General features: G+C 38.0%; 2 protein-coding genes across 2 annotated transcripts in view; one reads left to right on the top strand and one right to left on the bottom strand.

Moving 5' to 3' along the window:
• Nucleotides 1-20,032, bottom strand: part of LOC149268822 (uncharacterized) — a 32,853-nt gene that overhangs the window by 1,076 nt on the left and 11,745 nt on the right. Inside the window, exons 3-5 of the mRNA XM_089471496.1 lie at nt 1,512-2,578; nt 1,042-1,454; nt 878-969 (exon numbers count right to left, since the gene is read on the bottom strand). Of these exons, the coding sequence (XP_089327622.1) occupies nt 878-969; nt 1,042-1,454; nt 1,512-2,578 (1,572 nt within the window). The remainder of the gene's footprint in view (nt 1-877; nt 970-1,041; nt 1,455-1,511; nt 2,579-20,032) is intronic.
• LOC149268823 (inactive pancreatic lipase-related protein 1) lies at nt 6,698-13,088 on the top strand. The gene is made up of 6 exons (XM_089470380.1): nt 6,698-7,211; nt 10,607-10,706; nt 10,777-10,931; nt 11,004-11,477; nt 12,393-12,546; nt 12,614-13,088. The coding sequence occupies exons 1-6, from the start codon at nt 7,160-7,162 to the stop codon at nt 12,855-12,857; spliced, it is 1,179 nt and encodes a 392-aa protein (XP_089326506.1). The 5' UTR covers nt 6,698-7,159; the 3' UTR covers nt 12,858-13,088.

Consider the following 20,032-nt stretch of genomic DNA (forward strand, 5'->3'; position numbering starts at 1 on the left):
TATAATAACCCGTTATATAAGCAGGAAACTTTATAACATTATGCTTCTAATTAGGGCTGAGGAAATGTTGCTACTATGTAGGGTATATGCACACCATCATATTGTAAAATCACTTTTATTCATTATTAATTATATTTCAATCTGAACATAAATATTAATATTTATTTTCAATATGTTTCGGAAAATGGTTTATAGGGTATTAGCTAGTCTTATATTTGTACATCATTTTACTGTATACTTTTGTATGACACCTATAAATACAGGGTATTTTCTAGTAAGGACGATAAATGGAAGTATCTCATTACATTTCATCATTAATTTAACATTTTTATAATCTTCAAGTCTTATAATCATATCAAGCCTGTGCTTAATAATATATGTACAAATGAACACATGGTAGCCCCGATCTGGAAAATTTCTTATTTCTTCGTATAAGTAACTCACTGCTTACAGGGTATCTGCTAGTGTGTCAGCTATGCTTTCAAACTGTTCGCTTGTTCAACATGCAATAAATAGAAAGCTTAAAAAGTGCATCAACTGCTCAAAAAACTACCCAGCGCGCATTATGTGCTACTTTTTTGTTGGCAACCGCCGCCCCTTCGCCCACTACACCTCATTCAGCAACGTGCTGGAGGAGGGGAGTCGGAGGTGATGGTGGGATTGGTGAAATGCACAAAAGACGCGCTCGTCCCGCGTTTAATGAAAAAGTTTGCAGCGGAAGCAAACGAGGCCAATTACAAACAATGGCGCCCCCTGGCGGCGAAACAATAAAGACGCCTGCTCTACAATGAGCAAGCGAACGACTGAGCGAATCAGAGCGGGAGGGAGAGAAAAGGAGAGAGGGAGAGGTTTGGTTGTGAGGGTATGGGGCGCTCACCTTTCTGGCTTCCTTTTCAGCCTTCATCTTGAGCTTCTCCTCCTTCTTCTTGCGCTCCATGGATTCGTTTTTCTTGTTATCCGCTTTCTCTTCTGCAAAATTGTCAAGCGGAACTTAATTAATTTCAATCGCCACACTGGCGCCATCTATCGCGATCAACTTACTGCTGCTGCTGCTGGAGAAGAGCGGAAAACTGCGATTGGAATCGTTTGAGTGGGGCTTGCTGCAGTTGTTGCCCGACTTCGAGGAAGCGGAGGAGCAGGAAGAGACACCGGCGCCGGCTCCTGCTGTGCCTGCTGCTGTGGCCTTGGTGACCTGACTCTTGCTGCTGGCGGGTGGCGGTGGAGCATTCGCTAGCTTCTTGTCCTTGGGCATCACGTAGGCATTCTTGGGCAGCGAGTTTTTGGCATTGAGCGGGCTAATCTTGGCGCCGCCTGCCTTAAGCGGGGGCGGCGCTAGAGTCGTGCAGCTGAGCTGTATATTCATGGGACTCGGTCGACGCGGTGGCGGCGGTGACGTCGATTCACGCAGCAGCGGCGCCAACTCATGGCCGCTGGACTTCGTATACGAAGCATACCTGCGAGAGGGAGAGACAAAAATTAGCTAAAATTCGGATTAAAGCAACGGGACGCACCGAAAGCGCGGATTGCTGACGTGCACCGGCGAGGGATGTGGCACTTTGGCTGGACTGCGAAACTCCTTGATGGGTGGCAGTCGATTCTGCAGATCCAGCATGCGGCTCTTAACGTGCCGCCTCCCCGGATAGGTGTGTGTGGGCGTGGGTGTCATGCAGCCGCTGCCGCTGCCACTGCCACTGCCGCTGCCACAGCCGCTGCTGCTGCTGGATGAGGAAGTGGAGGCTGAGTTGCTGAGCGTGTGCAGAGGCTTGCGCGGCACAGCGCCCGAGCAGCCGCTGGGACAGCCTCCGTGGTGCGAGTGATGAACGCCCGAGTCGCGAGGCGATAACGAGCCCACGCTCGAGCAAGAGGATGAGCCAGACGGTGAAATCACCTGATGCTGATGATGATGCTGCTGATGATGCTGCTGATGATGATGGTGTGTATTGGGCGATGGCGGCGCCAAGTGATGGGCACTGTGCGCCAACGCCGCCGGCGAGGCTGGCGAGCAGGCGCCGCTGCTCGATATGGAAGACGTCTTGGAGTAGTGCGAGTAGCCCGACAGTGTGGAGCCCGCCGAGCCCGTGGAGCTCATTGAGTACAAGCTATCCGATTGCGAGACCCGTCCATGAGCGCCACGTGCCGCTCCATACTGATGATGATGGTTGCGTCCCCCAGCGGCCGTGTGTAGCGTGGGCTGATGGAACGCATGATGCTCGCTGTGCGCATCGTTCATCGAATAGGAGCTGGCCGAGGCGACAACGCCGCCCGCATGCACGCCCGCCGAGGCCCAGCTCTTGGCACCCATGGAATAGCTGCTGGCCGACTCCTGTATGCGCCAGCTGCCCGACGACGAGGTCAGCCGATTCACCCTCGCCCGACAGATCACGCAGCGCAGCGGCAGCAAACGCTGCGCCACGGCACTCTGTATGGTCTTCACGAAGCAGCGCCGACAGACGACGCGATGGCCGCAGGGCGAAGTCTGCATTGTGGCCCGAGCATTGATGCAGATCACGCATTCATCTTCCTGCGAGGTTGGAGGATCCGGCTCGCTCTCTTCTTCCAACTTGCTCAGCAGTTTGTCCTACAAAAAGAGCGGAGATTTAGTAAATATTTCGTAGTTATTCGCTTAAAATATTTTTTGCCCCAGCCTAAAAGTATGCAACAGTTTTGTTAGCAGCGCTTAAAATATATATACAAACAAAAAAAAAAAAAAAAAAAAAAAAACACAATAGAAGGTTAAAAATTATTGCGGTTTATGTCCACTGTGTAGCCCCAATTTGGCTCTACGGTGTGCAGATTTGGGGAATATGCGCAAAAACAAACTATAAACGCATACAGGTCCTGCAAAATCGTGTATTGCGGCAAATTACAAACTGCCCATGGTATGTGCGCGGCTCAACTCTACATCGAGATCTGAAACTGTTTACTGTGGAGGAACAGATTGGGAGACACACTAGCCGATATAGTGACAGACTGGCTAGACACCGGAGCAGACTAGCGAGAAGATTGCTTCCTGCGAGACCACTAAGGCGATTAAAACGCTTGGGTTTTGCCAAAAATATGAGATAAGTCGTTTAGGGATACTTGTAAATATATATTTGTAAGTCCTCCTGAATACATCAGAAGGTTAGGTGTTATATAAAAATTCGAATTGTGTTGTTAAGGTACTAAACTTGCATTGTACAGATTCAGCGCTTAAAATATACATATATACAAAATACATATATACAAAAACCGTTCGATTTCAGAAGAGACATAAATCAAGAGCAATAAAAGTATTTGGACAATATTATTTAAGATAGACCTTAAAATTGGCTATATTCAGCTGCAATAAACAAATAAAAAAAAAATAAAAATTAAACTTAAATTAGTACATGTTTAATAAGATAAGCGGGATACTAAAAAAAATTGACAAAAATAAATAAATGTGGAATATAGATTCAGTAAAGATTTTAAATAGCTATTAATAAAGTTAGTTTAAAGATAATAATAAGTAATGACAGTAATGAAACTTTGAATTTTAATGGATCAGAACAAGTAGAATTCAATTTGACATATATAATCCATAAAAAATGTATAATCTTCAAATATAATAATAGAAATTAATACAATAATAAAAATATATTAGAAATAACTTATTAATTATAAAAATTGTAATCTACTTATGTAATATAATTAGATTTAAATTCATAGTGTTATTAGTATATACATCAGTTCTACTCTTATCTTTATGTTTATGTTATGCTAAAAAAATTTGCGCACTTTAATTGGTTTCAGACATAAATTTTGCTTTCAATACAAGATGTTTGTTTCATTTATGCTAATTTATTATTTATTAATTAACCAAGATAATAATTAATTGCTCAATGCTGTGCAACTAGTTTTAATTGCGGCTAGCGTTTTGCTTTCTTATATCCTTTAAGAATAAATAAATAAAACTAATTGAAATTTTTATAGATCTCCCAATATATTACAATCAACAGTTTCACTCTCAATTATATCGCAGGCTGGCCAAGGCTGCAGCCGGAAGCCACTTGACACGCCTGTTAAAAAATAACAGCATCCACTAATGGCAATAAATATGAAACTCGAATTTTTGTATTGTTGAAACTACGCATTGGCTAACTGTATTTATATGATATGCAAATGACAGCGATTCGGATTAATAATTAAATTAACTAAATTGGCCAATGACGCTGTTCGATTTTTGCTATTGTTGTCTTCAATCTGTCAGCTTTTATTTTATATATTTGGGGTGGGAGTCCGACCTCAGGCTGGTTTATTGTGCATAAAACATGTAGTATACCTATGTTATATATATATATATATATATATATATATATATATATATATATATATTTCATGCATATATATATATATACATATTTAAACTTTAAAGAATTGTTTAATTTCGCATTGTTAATTTTCATGTGTTTTTTTTTTATTGCTTTTTGAATGCATTTTTGCTTACTGTTTATTGTCATTAATTTTGTGAGTCAGCAAATATTTTGATATGTTGAGTGTGATGTGGGGTATAATGGTTAAGTGGAGTTGGACGCCCCATGAGGATTTATACTAAGTTAAATGTTATATATTTTTGTTATTCTCTAATTTCTTCCGGGGGATATTTCGTATAGTATATTGTAAATTTTATACACTTTTAATACATGACAAATGGATATTAGTACACTATGTTAATATTTCAAGCACGTACAATAAGTACATAAGTAAATTTTATGGACGTGGTGGATATATATTCATTTTTTTTTTTTTTTTTTTTTTATAGATAAGCATCAAATGCTTCTATATTATATATTTATTATTCAGGGGGCTAACTAGCTCCAATCAATATATATCGTTTATAGTAAAAATTATATACGCATTGTGAGCAAATGTAATTGTTTTAAGCATTATATAATTCTCCTTTTCACGCTTCACTCTTCTATAAAAAATGTATAAATCAAAAAATAAAATAGAAAATGTATAAATCAAATTTAATCATTATTCAAAAAAGTATTGCTACTTCGTTTATCAATTTTCATATCAATTTGATATTTGAATTGATTGTTGACAATCACGGGTCTATAGCTTTCGGCGGCTTCTCAACTAGACATAACTGTTGCTTATTTTTAGCGTCTTGTTGTGTGCTTACTGTAAATTTAAATAAACAATTGTAATTATCGGCGTGCAATGTACCTTTAAGCTTCTCACCTTTCAAGGCATGAGGAAGTCGTAAAAGAATACGCATTGAGTTGAATTGGAGTTGCTGGACGGGTTTTGCAATGGACCAGAACGTGACTAGGCCTTGCACTTGGGCCGCTTTCACGGTCAAGAGAGCCAAACAAAGCACTGCAATGGCCAATAAGCCATTGAATTACAGCCGACAATCAATGTAAAACCTCGAGCCGCCAAATGCCAATTAGCTAATAAGCTGGTGTTAGCTGTCATAACGCAGAGTCACAACTATTTATTTCGAGACTCCGACCCTGACTACCGGTCTTCGCAGGCAGAGTCAAGCTCAGTTTCAGCTTCAATCTATGCATAAATCAAAGTCAGAGCCGCCCGCAACTTGAGCAAAATTTTGAGCAAATTGATTAATGCAAAACGCGGCGCCTCGCTAATTGACCCGCCACAAAAGCAATCCAAGCCGAGCAGCAGCCAAAGAAGAGGGTAAAGCAGCTAGAGGTTGCTCAGAACCGCTTTCAATATTGCTGTCGTAGTTTGGCTACGGTCAACGAAAGGCGACAAGCATCATCAGCCGCGTAGACTGAGAGCATCTTATTGGCATAATGGAATCCAAAAGTCAGCATTCGGTCAAGGTGAGCCGGCCGTTTGCGATACACTGACAAAGAGACTCTAGCCAGAAGAGCAAACATTTTCATTTAAATAATACAAATAAAAAAATTAAAATAATAAATAATAAATCAAATTTAATTTGAGAAGAATGTAAGAGTGTGTAAAAATGTAGAATATTTTTCTCTCTTTTTCAATGTAATCAGCATTATAATAATATCATGTTTAACTAAACTGTTCTACAAGAAAGCTTAGAATGAAACAGTCTAAAACTCAGATAAAGTTAAAGTTAAAGTTAAATTAAATTTTGATATTAAATTTTAACATAACTTTAAAACAATTTTGTTTACCGTAAATTGATTAAAAATACAGTGTCCTCACATAAGATACAAAAATAAAAAATAAATTTTAATTTATTATTAAAATATATATATTATAACTAACATTTTATAGACATGTATTCAGTTCCTTGTAGTCTATGAAAACTACATTAAATTCTTTTAGTTCTAATATTTCCAAATTGCCACTGCAATACACAACTAGTTCAGTCTTTTTTGTCAGTGTAATCACAGCCAGATGCAGTCCCAGCATCAATGACAGTTAAATTAAAGCCTGCTCAATTTACTGTTGAGCTTTGGCTGGATTCTTGAAAGTTTCGTAGTTCGTACACAGAGTGAGAAAAAGAAAGACACAAAAAAAAAAAAAAAAACAATCACGTTAACGATCTACCCCATCGATGCTTCATTTCGTATGCTGGGCGCAAGCGGCTGGCGTGCGACATCAGGAAATTAAAATTAAAATACAGAAAATAAGGCGACTAGCAACCACAATTTTACGACTTTCCCAACGTGTGTGCGGGCGCGATTGCCTAATCTAAATATTTGGTACAGACGAAGGCGGAACAGGCATGAAAATTGCGACGATCAAGTTCGTTGCCTCAGTCTTTTGTTTGGATTGTTTTGCTTTTCGCATAGGGCGCATTGATTTATCAGCCAAGCAGCATGGCCCAGCCCCAACCCAACAAGCAATCGAGCATAGCTCGTCTACAGCTCAACAGCTTCTAGACAACGAGCGTCGCCATCCACATTCAGTGCGACTACGAAACTTGGCCAGAACGGAACGTTGTTCGCGCTGACTGAAATTAAATAAAACCTGTGTGCCTTTGTGTGTGCGTAATTTTTGTATCGGGCCTGTCAATGCGGAAGCGATTATTGAATATAACAAATTCAAATAGTTCATAGTGTGAAATTTGGTGGATGGGCATGTGCCAAGTTCATTGATCGCCCACAATTCGATTGGCCCCGCTGACAAACTAAATATTTGATTATAAATCGACGAAAACACATCAAATATAAGCCAATTTTTCGGGATGGTGTTGCCAACTACTTCAACATTGTGCAATGTCTTTACATTTCTGCTGGGTAAGTTCTCCAATGTATTATCAACACATTAGCACAGCCAAAAACTAGATGCGTAAATATAGATATCGACTCTACTAAGTAAACTGCCTCCATTTGCTGTTCTTTGTGTGGAGTTGTTTGTTCTTGCTTTTAGATACAACATTTGCTGTACTTAAGTTCAAGGTGGCATAGATTGTAAATACTATGTACATTATAAATAGCATGTGTGTCAGTGTGTGTGTGTGTGCATTGATATGTGTTGCTTACATTTGTTTGGGCCTATTTGAGGGTTTACTCAGCTGTGAAAGAAGGCCGCCTTGCCACCGGGCAGCCCATAAACAACAATGGCTCATCGGATCCGCACTAGCTTGTAAATAAAGTCAAGGCTCCTAATAGCTCAATTGTGGGGGAGACATGTGTAATATAAAGATGTGCCGCAATGTGACCAAAAATTACTTATATTTGGTTAAAGTTGATTGAACAGAGCTTGGTTGTTAACTAAGTGGAAGAGTATATTATTTTGCTAAATGAATGGAAGAGTCAATTTAAAGCGGCCAAGGTATCTGCTGTATTCCTCAAATTTTTATAATGTTACCATACTTGAGCTAAATGTATTGTATATGTGGACATAATATTTCCGACTATTTTGGTTTGATTAATTGACTGAATGATTAGCAAATTCTCAGAACTTAAGCTGTCACTAAAATTATTTATAGTATAATTAATCCAAGAGAAAAGTTTGCAAAATACAACGCAGAACCATGATAAATTTGTCATTTATTTACACTATATTTTGTTGCTAATATATGATCTACACTGAGATGGCTTTCAATACTATGTAAGTTCATACTTAGACGAATTGAAAAAGTAAAAGACTTTGACTGTAATCTCAATGAAATTGAGACTTGAATATAGAGCGTGGGCGATTATTATTTATATCAGGTGTACTATGCGATATATCACATAATTTTAAAGTTATTATCCTCATTAAGTCATTTTAAACTGTTGGCAAAATGTAAATAAAATTGATAATAATGTGAAATAATATAGAATAATATATCATATATATTTGTATGGCATTTGCAAAGTTAAATATTATAAAAATTTACTGAATAACTTATTAATAACTTTAAAGTGCAATCTATGCGAAATATTATTTTTCGTGTATTTTTAAAGCAAAAAGAAATGATTAAAGTATTCCGCTAAATATATCTTTCATTCTTGCTAAACGCGTTTTTTGACGTAGATATTCATAAAAAATGTTTGCTCTCAAAACAACTTTATCGCTTTGCGCTATATACAAAGTACTTCACCCAATAGCTCGTTGCGCTAGAAACAGAAAAAATCACCTGGACGGTGATTTATATGCTTTTTAATTGAAACACTCCCCAATTAGATAGAATTTTATGGCAGTTGGGCATCCCTTGGGCCATTATGTGTAGACGTTTTAATAGCAGTCGAAAGGCAATGTCCGCCAAGAATATTTCAAACCAAATCTAGAACCTAAGAATAACACAGCTGTGATAATTCATCCCACAGCAACAATGTGAAGCGCAAGCGAGCCATAAGGTTGATAATTAGCTGACAGACAACATGAGCAAAGCAAATAAAAAAGATTTAAACGAGCCACAAAATGTTTGTAATATTTAAATATGAAATTAAATAAAATGCACGCCGTAACGTGGAAGCAAATGTGAATGCGAGACAAAACAAAATCGAGATAATTTATATATAGTATATATACATATAAATAATATATTATATTATATAGGTACATAAAAAGACTTCCGCTTATAACAGAGAGGGGGGAGAGGGAGAGAGAAAGAGAGAAAAAACTGTTTATTAATTTACATAAATACAAGTTTTCTAAACTATATACATAAAATCAAGTTTACGACTTCGAATCGCTTAGCCAAGTCTGCTAACTCAATTGACCTTGTCGAAGGTCACGATTATAACGTTTCATTATTGGCACTGAATCGAATGCATTCAATGCACAAATAACGATAAATTTGTGGATCAAAACAAAAGCGAAGAAATATGCGAATACGATGCCATTAACATTGCGATTGGCTGCGCTTCTTGTTGTCGTTATTGTTGTTGTTGGTGACCCACTGCCACGCCCTCATTACAGTGTCTCAGTGAACATTGAGATTTTGGTAAAAAATACTCGATAAAAAACTAGTTTGACAGCGTTTTATATGGGTATGCTGACTATTGGAGGAGGTTGGTAATGGGAGAGAATTTACTTGTAATAGAAAATATTTGGATTTTGTTATAGAAGTTTTCTGAGCATTATTAGTTTGACGGGATTTTAGTAATGAAGAGATTTTATTTTGTATTTGATTCTATATGCTTTTATTTACCTATAATTTTTGTATTAATGGTTTTTTATATCTATATATTTTTGTTGATTTTGGCATTTATATATATATATTTCTTTTTTTTTTCTAAATTAGAAACTAAATCAAATTATTATAATAATAATAAATAAAAAATAACTAGCTAAAAACTATAAATAGAATCTTTAAAATTCGGTAGTGTTACATTAAAACATATTTTACAGGGTATGCATAAGTTGTTACATTTCCGACATATGTTAAATACCCAGGTCTCTGTACGCGCAAAGATTTGCCTATGTAAAATTAGCCTCTGCTAAGACGTAATACGCGGCGTATGCGTCACGTGCTGTTGAAGTCTTGTTATTGTTGTTCGTCGTCGTTGTTGTTGTTGTTAGTCGTTGTCGTTCCAGCTATCAATGTTGTGGTTGTTGTTGCTGCTGTGATTTTTGCTGTCGTTTTTATTATGGCAGTTTGTAGCTCAACATCATAATGTAAGATTCAAGTTCATGGTTAGCTTGGGTAGCGCGTCGCTTGGCTGGTTTCGTTTTGGTCAGGTTTTATGTTGTTGCGGCTATTGTCTGTTGTTGTTGTCATAACTGCTGCGGCAGTTGTTGTTGCTGCTGTTGGTTTTGCTGTCTTATTAGCTACTTAACAATTCAATTAGTTGGCCCCAAATAATTGCTTGCATTTTTCACATGCCAAATTACAAACTTGAATTCGAGACTTTGCCGTTCATTAGTATCGTAATATGGCTGCACATTTTTACAGAACGGGTATATAAGTTTCTTCGATTTGGAATCGATTTTCAATTAACTGAAGACATCAATTGATTCTCAATTTTTCTCCCTCAAGATCTCACCCTCTCCCTCTGCATTTGCAGCTGGCTTTCACATCTTCAGGGCTATCTTCTAGTTAGTTAATCTTGACCTAATCAATTTATACACTTGTTGCAATTATATATAGAGCCTTGGTATTGATCAAATAGCCGCAGATTATTTTTAATTGCAGCATTACATTTATGAGATTCTCATCATCTCTCTCTCTCTTTATCTATATGTCTTCTTCGCTCCACAGCTGGTTCTCCTATTTTCTATAGTGCAGCACCGCGTGGCAGCTGCAGCAGCTGTTGTGCGATACGCGAACGCGAGGACATCAGGTTTCTGCTCTACACCAGGTGAGTTTTTGGGGTTGGGCAGCACTCGCTTGGCTCATGCATATTGAAAGGTCATTTGGGCAACTTGCAGGAAAAACCGCAACGCGGCCCAGCAGCTGCAGCTGAGCGACGATGTGCGACTGGCGCGAAGCAATTTCAATTTCAATTACCCGCTGGCCATCTATCTGCACGGCTTCTCGGAGTCTGCCAGTGGGGAGAAGCAGAGCAGCCAGGAGCTGAAGGATGGTAACTCAATCTCTCCAGGCGCTGTCCACTTAGTAATTCACGCCTTTTTTTCACCTTTACTTTGCTCCTTAGCTTTTTTGCGACGCGGTAATTACAATGTGATACTCGTTGACTGGAGCGCCATGGTGGCCGTGCCCTGGTACTCCAGCGCCGTAGAGAATCTGCCCATAGCCGCGCGCTATCTGGCACGATTCCTGCGCTATCTCGTCAGCAGCGGCTATGCTGTGAAGCATATACATCTGATCGGCTTTAGCTTGGGTGCCGAGGTGGCTGGCTTTGCCGGCAAGCAGTTGCAGGAGTGGGGCATCAAGCTCTCCAGAATCACGGCCCTGGATCCAGCTCTGCCGCTGTTCGAGGGCAACAGCTCCAATCGACGCCTCAGCTCGAGCGATGCACGCTTCGTGGATGTCATACACACGGATGGCGGAATATTGGGCAATCCCACGGCCATGGGGCACGCGGACTTCTATCCGAATGACGGACGTCCTCTGCAGCCGGGCTGTGCCAAGCAGGAAATCGCCAATAATCGCTGGCTGAACATCATTAGTAAGCTGCCTGAATTTCAGTCTGAATTTCCGCGAAATACTCTGTTTAAAAATTTTACCATGGGGTATATTAGCTAATAGACATGTCCTTTTAGCTTAATTGCGTAAAAGTAAGAAATATCATTTGAAAATTTTTAGACTTATAATATGAAAGTCGTGGGATATTGATTGCCGGAAAGGATGAGAATATCTGGAAGACTTTTCAGTTAATGTTTATTCTGAGCTCTAATAAACTAAAGTAAACCTATAGCCTTTTAGTCAATATAGCTAGGCTATAGACTTACACTACAGACCTAGATTATAGATCTCTAATATAGAACTAGACTTTAGACTATAAGATCTGATCATTAGAGGAACTTATTATTGGGTAGTCGATTATTTGCTGAAAATGGGATATAACAGGCAGCAGTAAAATGTGTGTAACAGGCAGAAAGAGAGCTATTAAGCTCTTCTTGATCAGGATGACGTAAATGGAAGAGAAGGGACCCGGATTGCTTTTAGTCAGTAGTCAACGGCTAGGGCACTCTTACTTGTTTAATATTGTAAACATTTCAGACTGAATCATAACTTAGTTAATGGAGTGTGAGCTCCTCTAATTAACGATTATCTGGAAAGATATCAACCGTTCAGACTAAAGACTCTTTTTGGAAGGTCGCTAGATTTGTCATAATTGCAGCGAAGTAATTGAAAAGGTTTGTCGTTACTTGTCATGACTTTCTTTAAGAAAGCATGTCCATGTGATATTTAATTCATTGGGCTATCTAATCAACTGAAATGGACTTATAACTCCTCATTTCAGACAGTTAAACTTATGCATATATCAAATATCTCAATCATAAGTCAAGCGTTAGTTTGTAAACAGAGTATCTAGCAGTTGGGTATCCCCACAATGCTTAAATGCTTCACTTCGTTGCAGTTGGCTGCAGCCATCAACGCGCCTGGGAGTACTTTGTGGAGAGCATCCGTCAGCCGTTGGCCTTCCCCGTCGAGCGCTGCGAGCCCTCGCAACACTTTGGCAGCTGTCGAGATGGCAACGGACGTGCCTACATGGGCTATGGTGCCGATCCAAGGTGAGCAATCGATATAAATTATGGTGCAGGCAGCACAGCACACAGCTAACCATATCATCTCTGACAGACTGCGCGGCAATTTCTATTTGGAGACGAACGATGCCAAGCCATTCGGACGGCTGCGTCAGCCGTCGTCGTCTATGCCTCAGCTGCCCATCACCTACAAAATGCCAAATGCCTCAAGGGAGTCTGCACAACTGCAGCAACAGCAACAGCAGCAACAACAACGACGACAGCAACAGCAACAGGAACTGGAGCAGCAGCTGGAGGATGATAACAATATGCTGAGCAACAACATCGCATTGACGTGACAAAATGTTGAATGTGCCCCCAGTCTCCATTAACATGAGATTTGTGTGAGGGCGCGTGATTTGCTCGCTCGGGCAAAACAGTTGAAGGTTTCTTCCTGCTTCCACGTCCGCTTCTCTTTAGTTTATCTAAGTAGATGTAAGATGTCTTGTGATCTGTCTGATAAGTATTGTTAGCACGTAAGCTATTGTTATTTTTACTTTGAAAAGAAAATACGCAGCAATTGAATGACATTTGATATGAGCTTTTTATTATTATCGCCGCCCTCGGCGATTCTCGGTGATTGCACTTTAGCAGCCAAGCAAACTTAACATTTATGTTGATGGAAATGGAGTTGATATAAATGGAAATGAAGTACAGAGGATAATGGAAGAAAACTAAAAAATAAATACGAAATATAAAAATCAAATACATCGATTTGTTTATCTCTCTCCCTCTCTCTTAGTTGCTGAATAAATATGTAAGTACACATTCTTAATCAGGGCTGAGTCGTATTAGCTCAGTCCCTCAGTCTATATGTCTATCTGTCTGTTTGCCTGTGTGAGCGCGTCGAATGAAAAAATTCGCCAATTCTAATGGACAATAGCACAAAAAAAAATCGACAAAAGTAACAAGTATTTCTCCTAAGTATTTCTTCCAAGTATATCTTCTATGCATTTCCTTTAATTTTTTATAGTATATCTTTCAAGAATTTCTTTTAAGTATTTTCTCTAGTAGTTTCTTTCAAGATTTCCTTCCAAGTAATTCTGCTTAGTATTTCTTCTAAGTGTTTCTTTTAAGAAATCCTTTGAACAATTTCTTCTAAGTATTTCCTTTAAGTGTTCGCTTAAAGAATTCCCTCCAAGAATTTTTTTAAAATAATTCCTCTAAGTATTCCATCAAAAAAGTTCGCACAAGTATTTTGTCTAAGAGTTTGTTTTAAGTATGTCTTCCAAGAATTTCTTTTGAATATTTCTTCTAATTACTTCTGGGAAGAATTTCCTATAAGTTATTTATGCTTAGCCGAACGATCACATACTTCACTGCTTTTTACTGCATTGTACGACTGACGAACTGTGCGCCTGGACGACTGAAGAAATGCTGTAGCTAATGCTTTTTATATAGGGCGACTTTAACCAACGACAGATAAGAACTATTGCAGTCGAACTTAATCGGACCAGTGGGAACTCTGCTCGTTTTATTCGGATATAAACAACATAAATGATCTTCTGCAGCTCTTCTTCTGCCATTGCTTTTGTTACAGAGACAGAGTGCGAGAGATAGTTGGAGAGACAGGCGGAGAGACGGACTGTGGAATATGTGTGCGTGCGTACGTGTGTGCATGTGCATGAGCTGTTCCTTGTGTAAACTGAGAAAAAGCGATACATTATTGAAATGAATTATTGAATCCTTCTAAGGGTTCAAGAAATCGAGCAGTCGCAACTAGAGCATTTCTACTTGTTATGATATATCAGAGTGCATATTATAATTATAATTAAATTAAAAAAAGTGAATACATATATTTACCTCTCACTCCCTCTCTTTCCGTCTACCTTGCTGAACAAATATTATATCTTAATATTGGTATATTTTTCTACTTTACACTATTTGATATATGTGAGTATGTACGCCATTAGGATAAATGTTATTTTGAGCATGTTTCGCCTAAAGCCGTGAGAACGTGAGAGTTTACTTGAGCTTGATTTATATACATATTTTTACGAATATATATGTATATTTGTATTATCGATTTTCAAGATTATTTACATCTTTCATCAGCAGTTTTACAGCCTTGGCAGCCGTAAAATATAAATTCGATGAGGCATTTCGCCCAGGCGCTCAGCTGGAGCTCTGCGTGAGGGCCTGACCTAGTAAAATTCTGAACAAACGTAAATTCACAAATCATTGAGAGTCGTAACGCTTAAATGGAGAGCATGTTATTTACCTAAGCAAAGATTGCAAATGCTGCATATGCAGCAGCCAACGGCTTTTCACTTGCTACTTGCGACTTGGAACTTGCCACAGCTGCCGCTGGCTAAGTGGCACTGCAGTAAAGCTGTCACGTGCTGGCTGCGTCGTTCGATGTTTGCAAATCTGCCAAGGCGGCTTTTGCAAGGCAAAAAGTTCTCATTAATAATGCAGCGCACACAACACAAACACAAACACACACACACACACTCACAAATGCACATACACACCTGAGTTGCCACAACTTCCGCTCGTTAAGCGTTCGCCTATGAAATGAGTTGAAAATCGGTCGCCGCCGCAGCTCATTGCACATTATGGCGCACATCCTGCCGGCTGCTAGACTTTTTTATGGCTTTTTATTTTACCATATTTGTAGGCTGCACTTTAAAGCGATCTCTGGCTGGCTAATAAGCAATTTACAGCTATTATAGCGCGACCTCAGCTTGGCTTAAATATATACATATATTATTAATTACTTTTTAATTACTCTAATAACTTGGCTTCGAGTTTTTCTGTTGCCACCCATTTCTGCAACTAAATAAAAAATTTCTTGTTGTTGTTTTGTTTATTGCTTTTGCGATTTTTGTTGGTGCTAAAACAAATATTTTTGTTGACTGCCCTTGAGGGCGTATACTTAATATTTAAAAATTTTTTTTTTCTTTTTCTTCCTTCTCATTTTGTTCTGCCTGCCGGCCCAATTTCTAAGGTTTCCCGTTACGTCATTGCCATTGCCCAAAGCACTTTGCATGTCGAATGTTGTTTTTGTCGATACCCTAAGTGAGAACATGTTCGCATAGCCAGGGAGTGAATCACTTAAGTGGGTAATTCCGTAGCTCTGTAAGTTTTGAGCTAACATGAAGTCATTGATACTTTAAGTTAGATGTTGCGTATATGCTTATCTGTAGTTGATACAGGATTTAAATCAATAAAGAGGCAAAAAATGTGAAAGATTAAGGGAATAATAAGAATTTAGAAAATAAAATAACGATAAACATAACGGGATTAATGAGTGAATAAATAATATGTCAATTTTAATCTTAGTAAAATATTAAAAATATGGATAGTATATGAAAGTACAAATAATAACAATTAATAAATACATATAATGTCTATAACAAGGATTTTAAAAATATGAATATTTAAAAAAAATATTATTTGTAAAATTCCGTTTATCATCAGTAATATAGATATAATATTAATATTTATTATGATGGATACTATAAATTCAAAAATGTACATAATATCATATTGGTTTTACCATTTAAATTAAAATTGATGATTATAATTATACTTTTATAGATTGATAATATTAATGTTAATAATGATAATGATAATTTATGTTTCTCATGAATCTGATAATTAACTTTATTCTAGTAATATTAAAATTAATATAAATAAAATTCTTATCAATTAAAATTTTAAAAATTCTCCAATAAAAAAATGAATAAAATAGAATAATAGAAATAATAACTTTCTATTTATTAATAATATTTCTCTGATATTCAACAAAATGAAAAGGTATCTCAGGTTCGACTTTCTCTCGCTAAACAAACCCACTAGTTTTTTAGCTGTTTTTCCGGACATTTTGAGCAACTAAATTAAATTACTTGGGTTTGCGTTTTGTCATGAGTCACGCCTAATACTAAGACTCCAACCTGCTGTCTGTGACGAGGGTCATGCGAAAAACGAAGAATAACGCAGCATGGCCTAAATGAAAGTGAAACGCATAAAAAAAACACCAAGAGCGTTTGTCCGCCTTAAGGTGGGCTATAAAAAATGCATTAGAGCGAGAGCAGTGATTGTCGAGCCTCAATATAGACTGAGAAATCAAATTAGTTTACCTAAGTCACAACAAGTTTCAATGTTTTCGTATTTGTCAATGCCCCGGGGAATCGTTCCAGAGTCCTTGACTGTTCTGTTTGTATAACTCGTATAGGTACTAACATACAGTTAGCATATCAATTATACCTTGCCGGCCAGTTGGGCCGGTGTGTGGGCCAATTAAATATGAGTTGTGCTTATGATGAACGCTTTAGGGGTTGCTCAGCTCGATATGGCGGCCTGGCATGCCATGACCATGTCGCACACATGACAATGGGCCACTGAACAAGGTGCAGACACGTGCAAAACGAGCCGCATACTGGCCTGATAAACGAGTCGGCCCACGCAGGACACACACACAGGCGGCACAGGAGACGGCGCTGAGTCATGGGCGTTGTCTAATGAGCTGTTAGCTGGAAATGGGCCTGCCACTATAGAGCTCCATCTGGCTGGCAGGCTGACTGACTGAATGATTGATTGATGGCTGTTCAAATTGATTGCTGTCGTATTTGGCCTATATCCATGTCATATTTATAGTTAAACTCATATGTAATTTAATACATTTCGTATATGTTTTCATATTTGGAGAGTGCCAGACAGCTTGACACCTCGAAGTAGGCTACTCAGCATAACACGAACTTGCATGTACTCAATCAGTCAATCGTTGTCAGTCAGGCAGTCCACCCGTCCACCAGTCACTCAGTTAGCTTGACAACACCTGCTTCGCTTGTTTGCACTTTAAATTTGAAGGCACTCAAATCCAATAAGGGCACCCGAAAAAATTAATTAAATCGATAAGGTTTTCCCTTTGTGCTTTCATCGTCGCTTTTATGTTCGCTGTGCATGCCAGGGCAGAGGCGGAGCTAAGTCAGCCTCTGTGCTTGCTCTACCCTGTACAAAAACAGTGGTAAGGTGTGTTCATGTGGGAGTGGGAGTGCTGATCTAGTTTATTATTGGAAAGCCATAAAAACATCCTTGGCTCCAACTGATATAGATTGAAGTGATGATAATTCCGTAATATATTTTCTTATGTTTGGGATTCGAGTAAATATTTGTTTTGCCCTTTCTTGTGGTTGACTTGTATTTATATACATCCGATTGAAAGCAAACGTAATTATATCTAGTTAATTAGTGATATTTAATCTATAAGGAATTATGCTACACTGTTATTAACATTATGTTAATGTAAGGTACTTTAGAAATTACTGTAAGTGTTGTGTATTTACGTAGGTTGACAGAACTGCTTTTATTTTTGTTGTTTATCTTATTGAACAAGCTGTCACTTCACTAAATTTAGTCCATAAATACTACGAAATAGAAGTCCAAGAACTTCAGCTGAAATCTGAAATTAGCATTGTTAACAGCGCAACACTTACTTTAATTGAATAATATTTACAGAGCAACTTCTGGTCTAATAACCTGTATTTGACCCCAACATTGATAGCTGGGTGCTGCATAGTTTTTCATAGCGCTCTGTTAGCTGCTGTTATTGTCTAGGTTTTCTATGAGAGACAGGAGATGGAGAGAGGGAGTGAGAGAGAGGTACATAGTGGCACAACAGAGTGAGCAAGACAATAAACATTCCTATTAAGTTATACAACAGGGCGACTCTACTATCCACACACAGTATTTGTGGCTCTGGCTCTGGCTTTGGCCTGTGTGGGAGTCTGTTTATTTGTTGCATTCCTGCCAGCGCAACAATGTCATGAAAATTGCATTAATATCAGCGACGTTTACGTGCCAGCGAGAGGCAGAGAGGCAGAGAGAAAGATAGGCAGAGAGAGGGAGGGAGTATCTGTGTATTGTGTGTTTATTCATGTTGCCGCTAAGTGAATTTATTGCATTTAATATGGTTTTCATGTCAGCTGGAACATGGCTCAATATTTTATACATTTTTACAGTGAGCGGCCACGGCAAACAAGCTCATTAAAGCGAACAAGATGTTTAAAGAGAGCGTGGCAGGGGTAGAGGCGGAAGAGAGCTGAAATAGGATATGTTTGTGCCATCTACACAGGATGTTCTAATTGCCATACACATTAAAATCCAATTAAAGGCCAGCGAACAGCAAGCACTAAAGGCAATGTCGTGTTGGCTTCCAATTGAAGCCTGCAAAGGACTCTACGCAATATTCACTATGATAATTAGCTGCAAAAATTGCCAAAAAATCAATAGACGTGTGATGGACAGTGCAAACGAATTGATTGACGTACTGACTGTTGCATAATTGACGCACAGTAAAAGCCTTCACAACTCAATGTCCTCCATGCGGCTTAATAATTGCATTGCAAACTATAAAAGTCAAAAGTAATAGATTAATTGACTGCAGAACCGACAGAGTGTCAATCTAGCAGCACTTTAGCACTTTATTCAAAAGAGCCTAAGCAATTAAGTTGTACAGTTATTAATAGTTTGACAGTATTATTCATTATCGATCGATCGAATCAGCTCAAGATGTAAATTAATATGATATAATATCCAGAATATAGTTTGTGGATTCAAGATAAGGAAAGACTGATGAAATTAATTCATTAATTAATTGATTGACGGCTTGATTTTTAGTCAATGCTTTAACAACAATTGAAGATATTGATTGATTGAAGTATAGGAAGACTGATAGTAACTGTGAGTAATAATGAATTAGAAAGATCATAAATTCCACCTAGAGATCTTTATATCTATGTATCATTATATCTTTAGTTCATTTCACTCAAGTATTCAATAATTATATTTTCCTTACTAAAAATTACTAGTTACTAATTGAATCTGAGACTTACTTAATAGATTTTTAGACTAAATATAACTAATGTAGATATCTGATGCAGGAAATTGATTGATTGAGAACAATGCAGACTGTTAGCCATGCAGATAACATTGGGCTCTCTACAATTATCAATGGATAGTTAACAGTCAGACTGATAACATTTCTGCTAACGAGCTAAGAATACATATATTTAGATAATATCAGACAGGCAGCTGGATACCTTATGAGGCAAAAAATTGTTATTTTGGTTGAAATAATACAAGCAAAATAATGTGATCTTATTTTTTTTTTTTTTTCAATTTATTTATTTTACTAATAATACTAATAAAACTAAAATTTATTCATTTTTATCAAAAAATAAGTTTCTTTTCAAAAATATAAATATTTTGTTTAATATCCTATTTTAAAGCAATTTTTATTTAAAACAAGAAAGGCATACAAATCTTGAATAAAATGCCCAGCATGCTCCAAAACAGCAGCAAAACGCCAATAGCTATAAAAAACTGTTCCTTGTTTGCTGTCGCTCACTCTTGCTGATATTTATCAATAGATGCGCTGGCTAATTGTAGGGCTTGGGCAGACAGATAGGCAATAAGCAGAACAACAAACAATGACAACAAACCATGCACAACGATGACAATGAGCTAT

The sequence above is a fragment of the Drosophila arizonae genome, chromosome 5 (assembly GCF_054131065.1).
Source record: "Drosophila arizonae isolate 15081-1271.41 chromosome 5, UAZ_ARI_1.0, whole genome shotgun sequence".
NCBI lineage: Eukaryota > Metazoa > Arthropoda > Insecta > Diptera > Drosophilidae > Drosophila > Drosophila arizonae.

Excerpts from the sequence above, each read along its gene's own strand:
- LOC149268823 (XM_089470380.1), top strand. The coding sequence starts at position 7,160 with ATGGTGTTGCCAACTACTTCAACATTGTGCAATGTCTTTACATTTCTG. Across the intron at positions 7,212-10,606 it reads TGTCTTTACATTTCTGCTGG|CTGGTTCTCCTATTTTCTAT; the intron begins GTAAGTTCTCCA and ends TTCGCTCCACAG. Across the intron at positions 10,707-10,776 it reads AGGTTTCTGCTCTACACCAG|GAAAAACCGCAACGCGGCCC; the intron begins GTGAGTTTTTGG and ends GGCAACTTGCAG.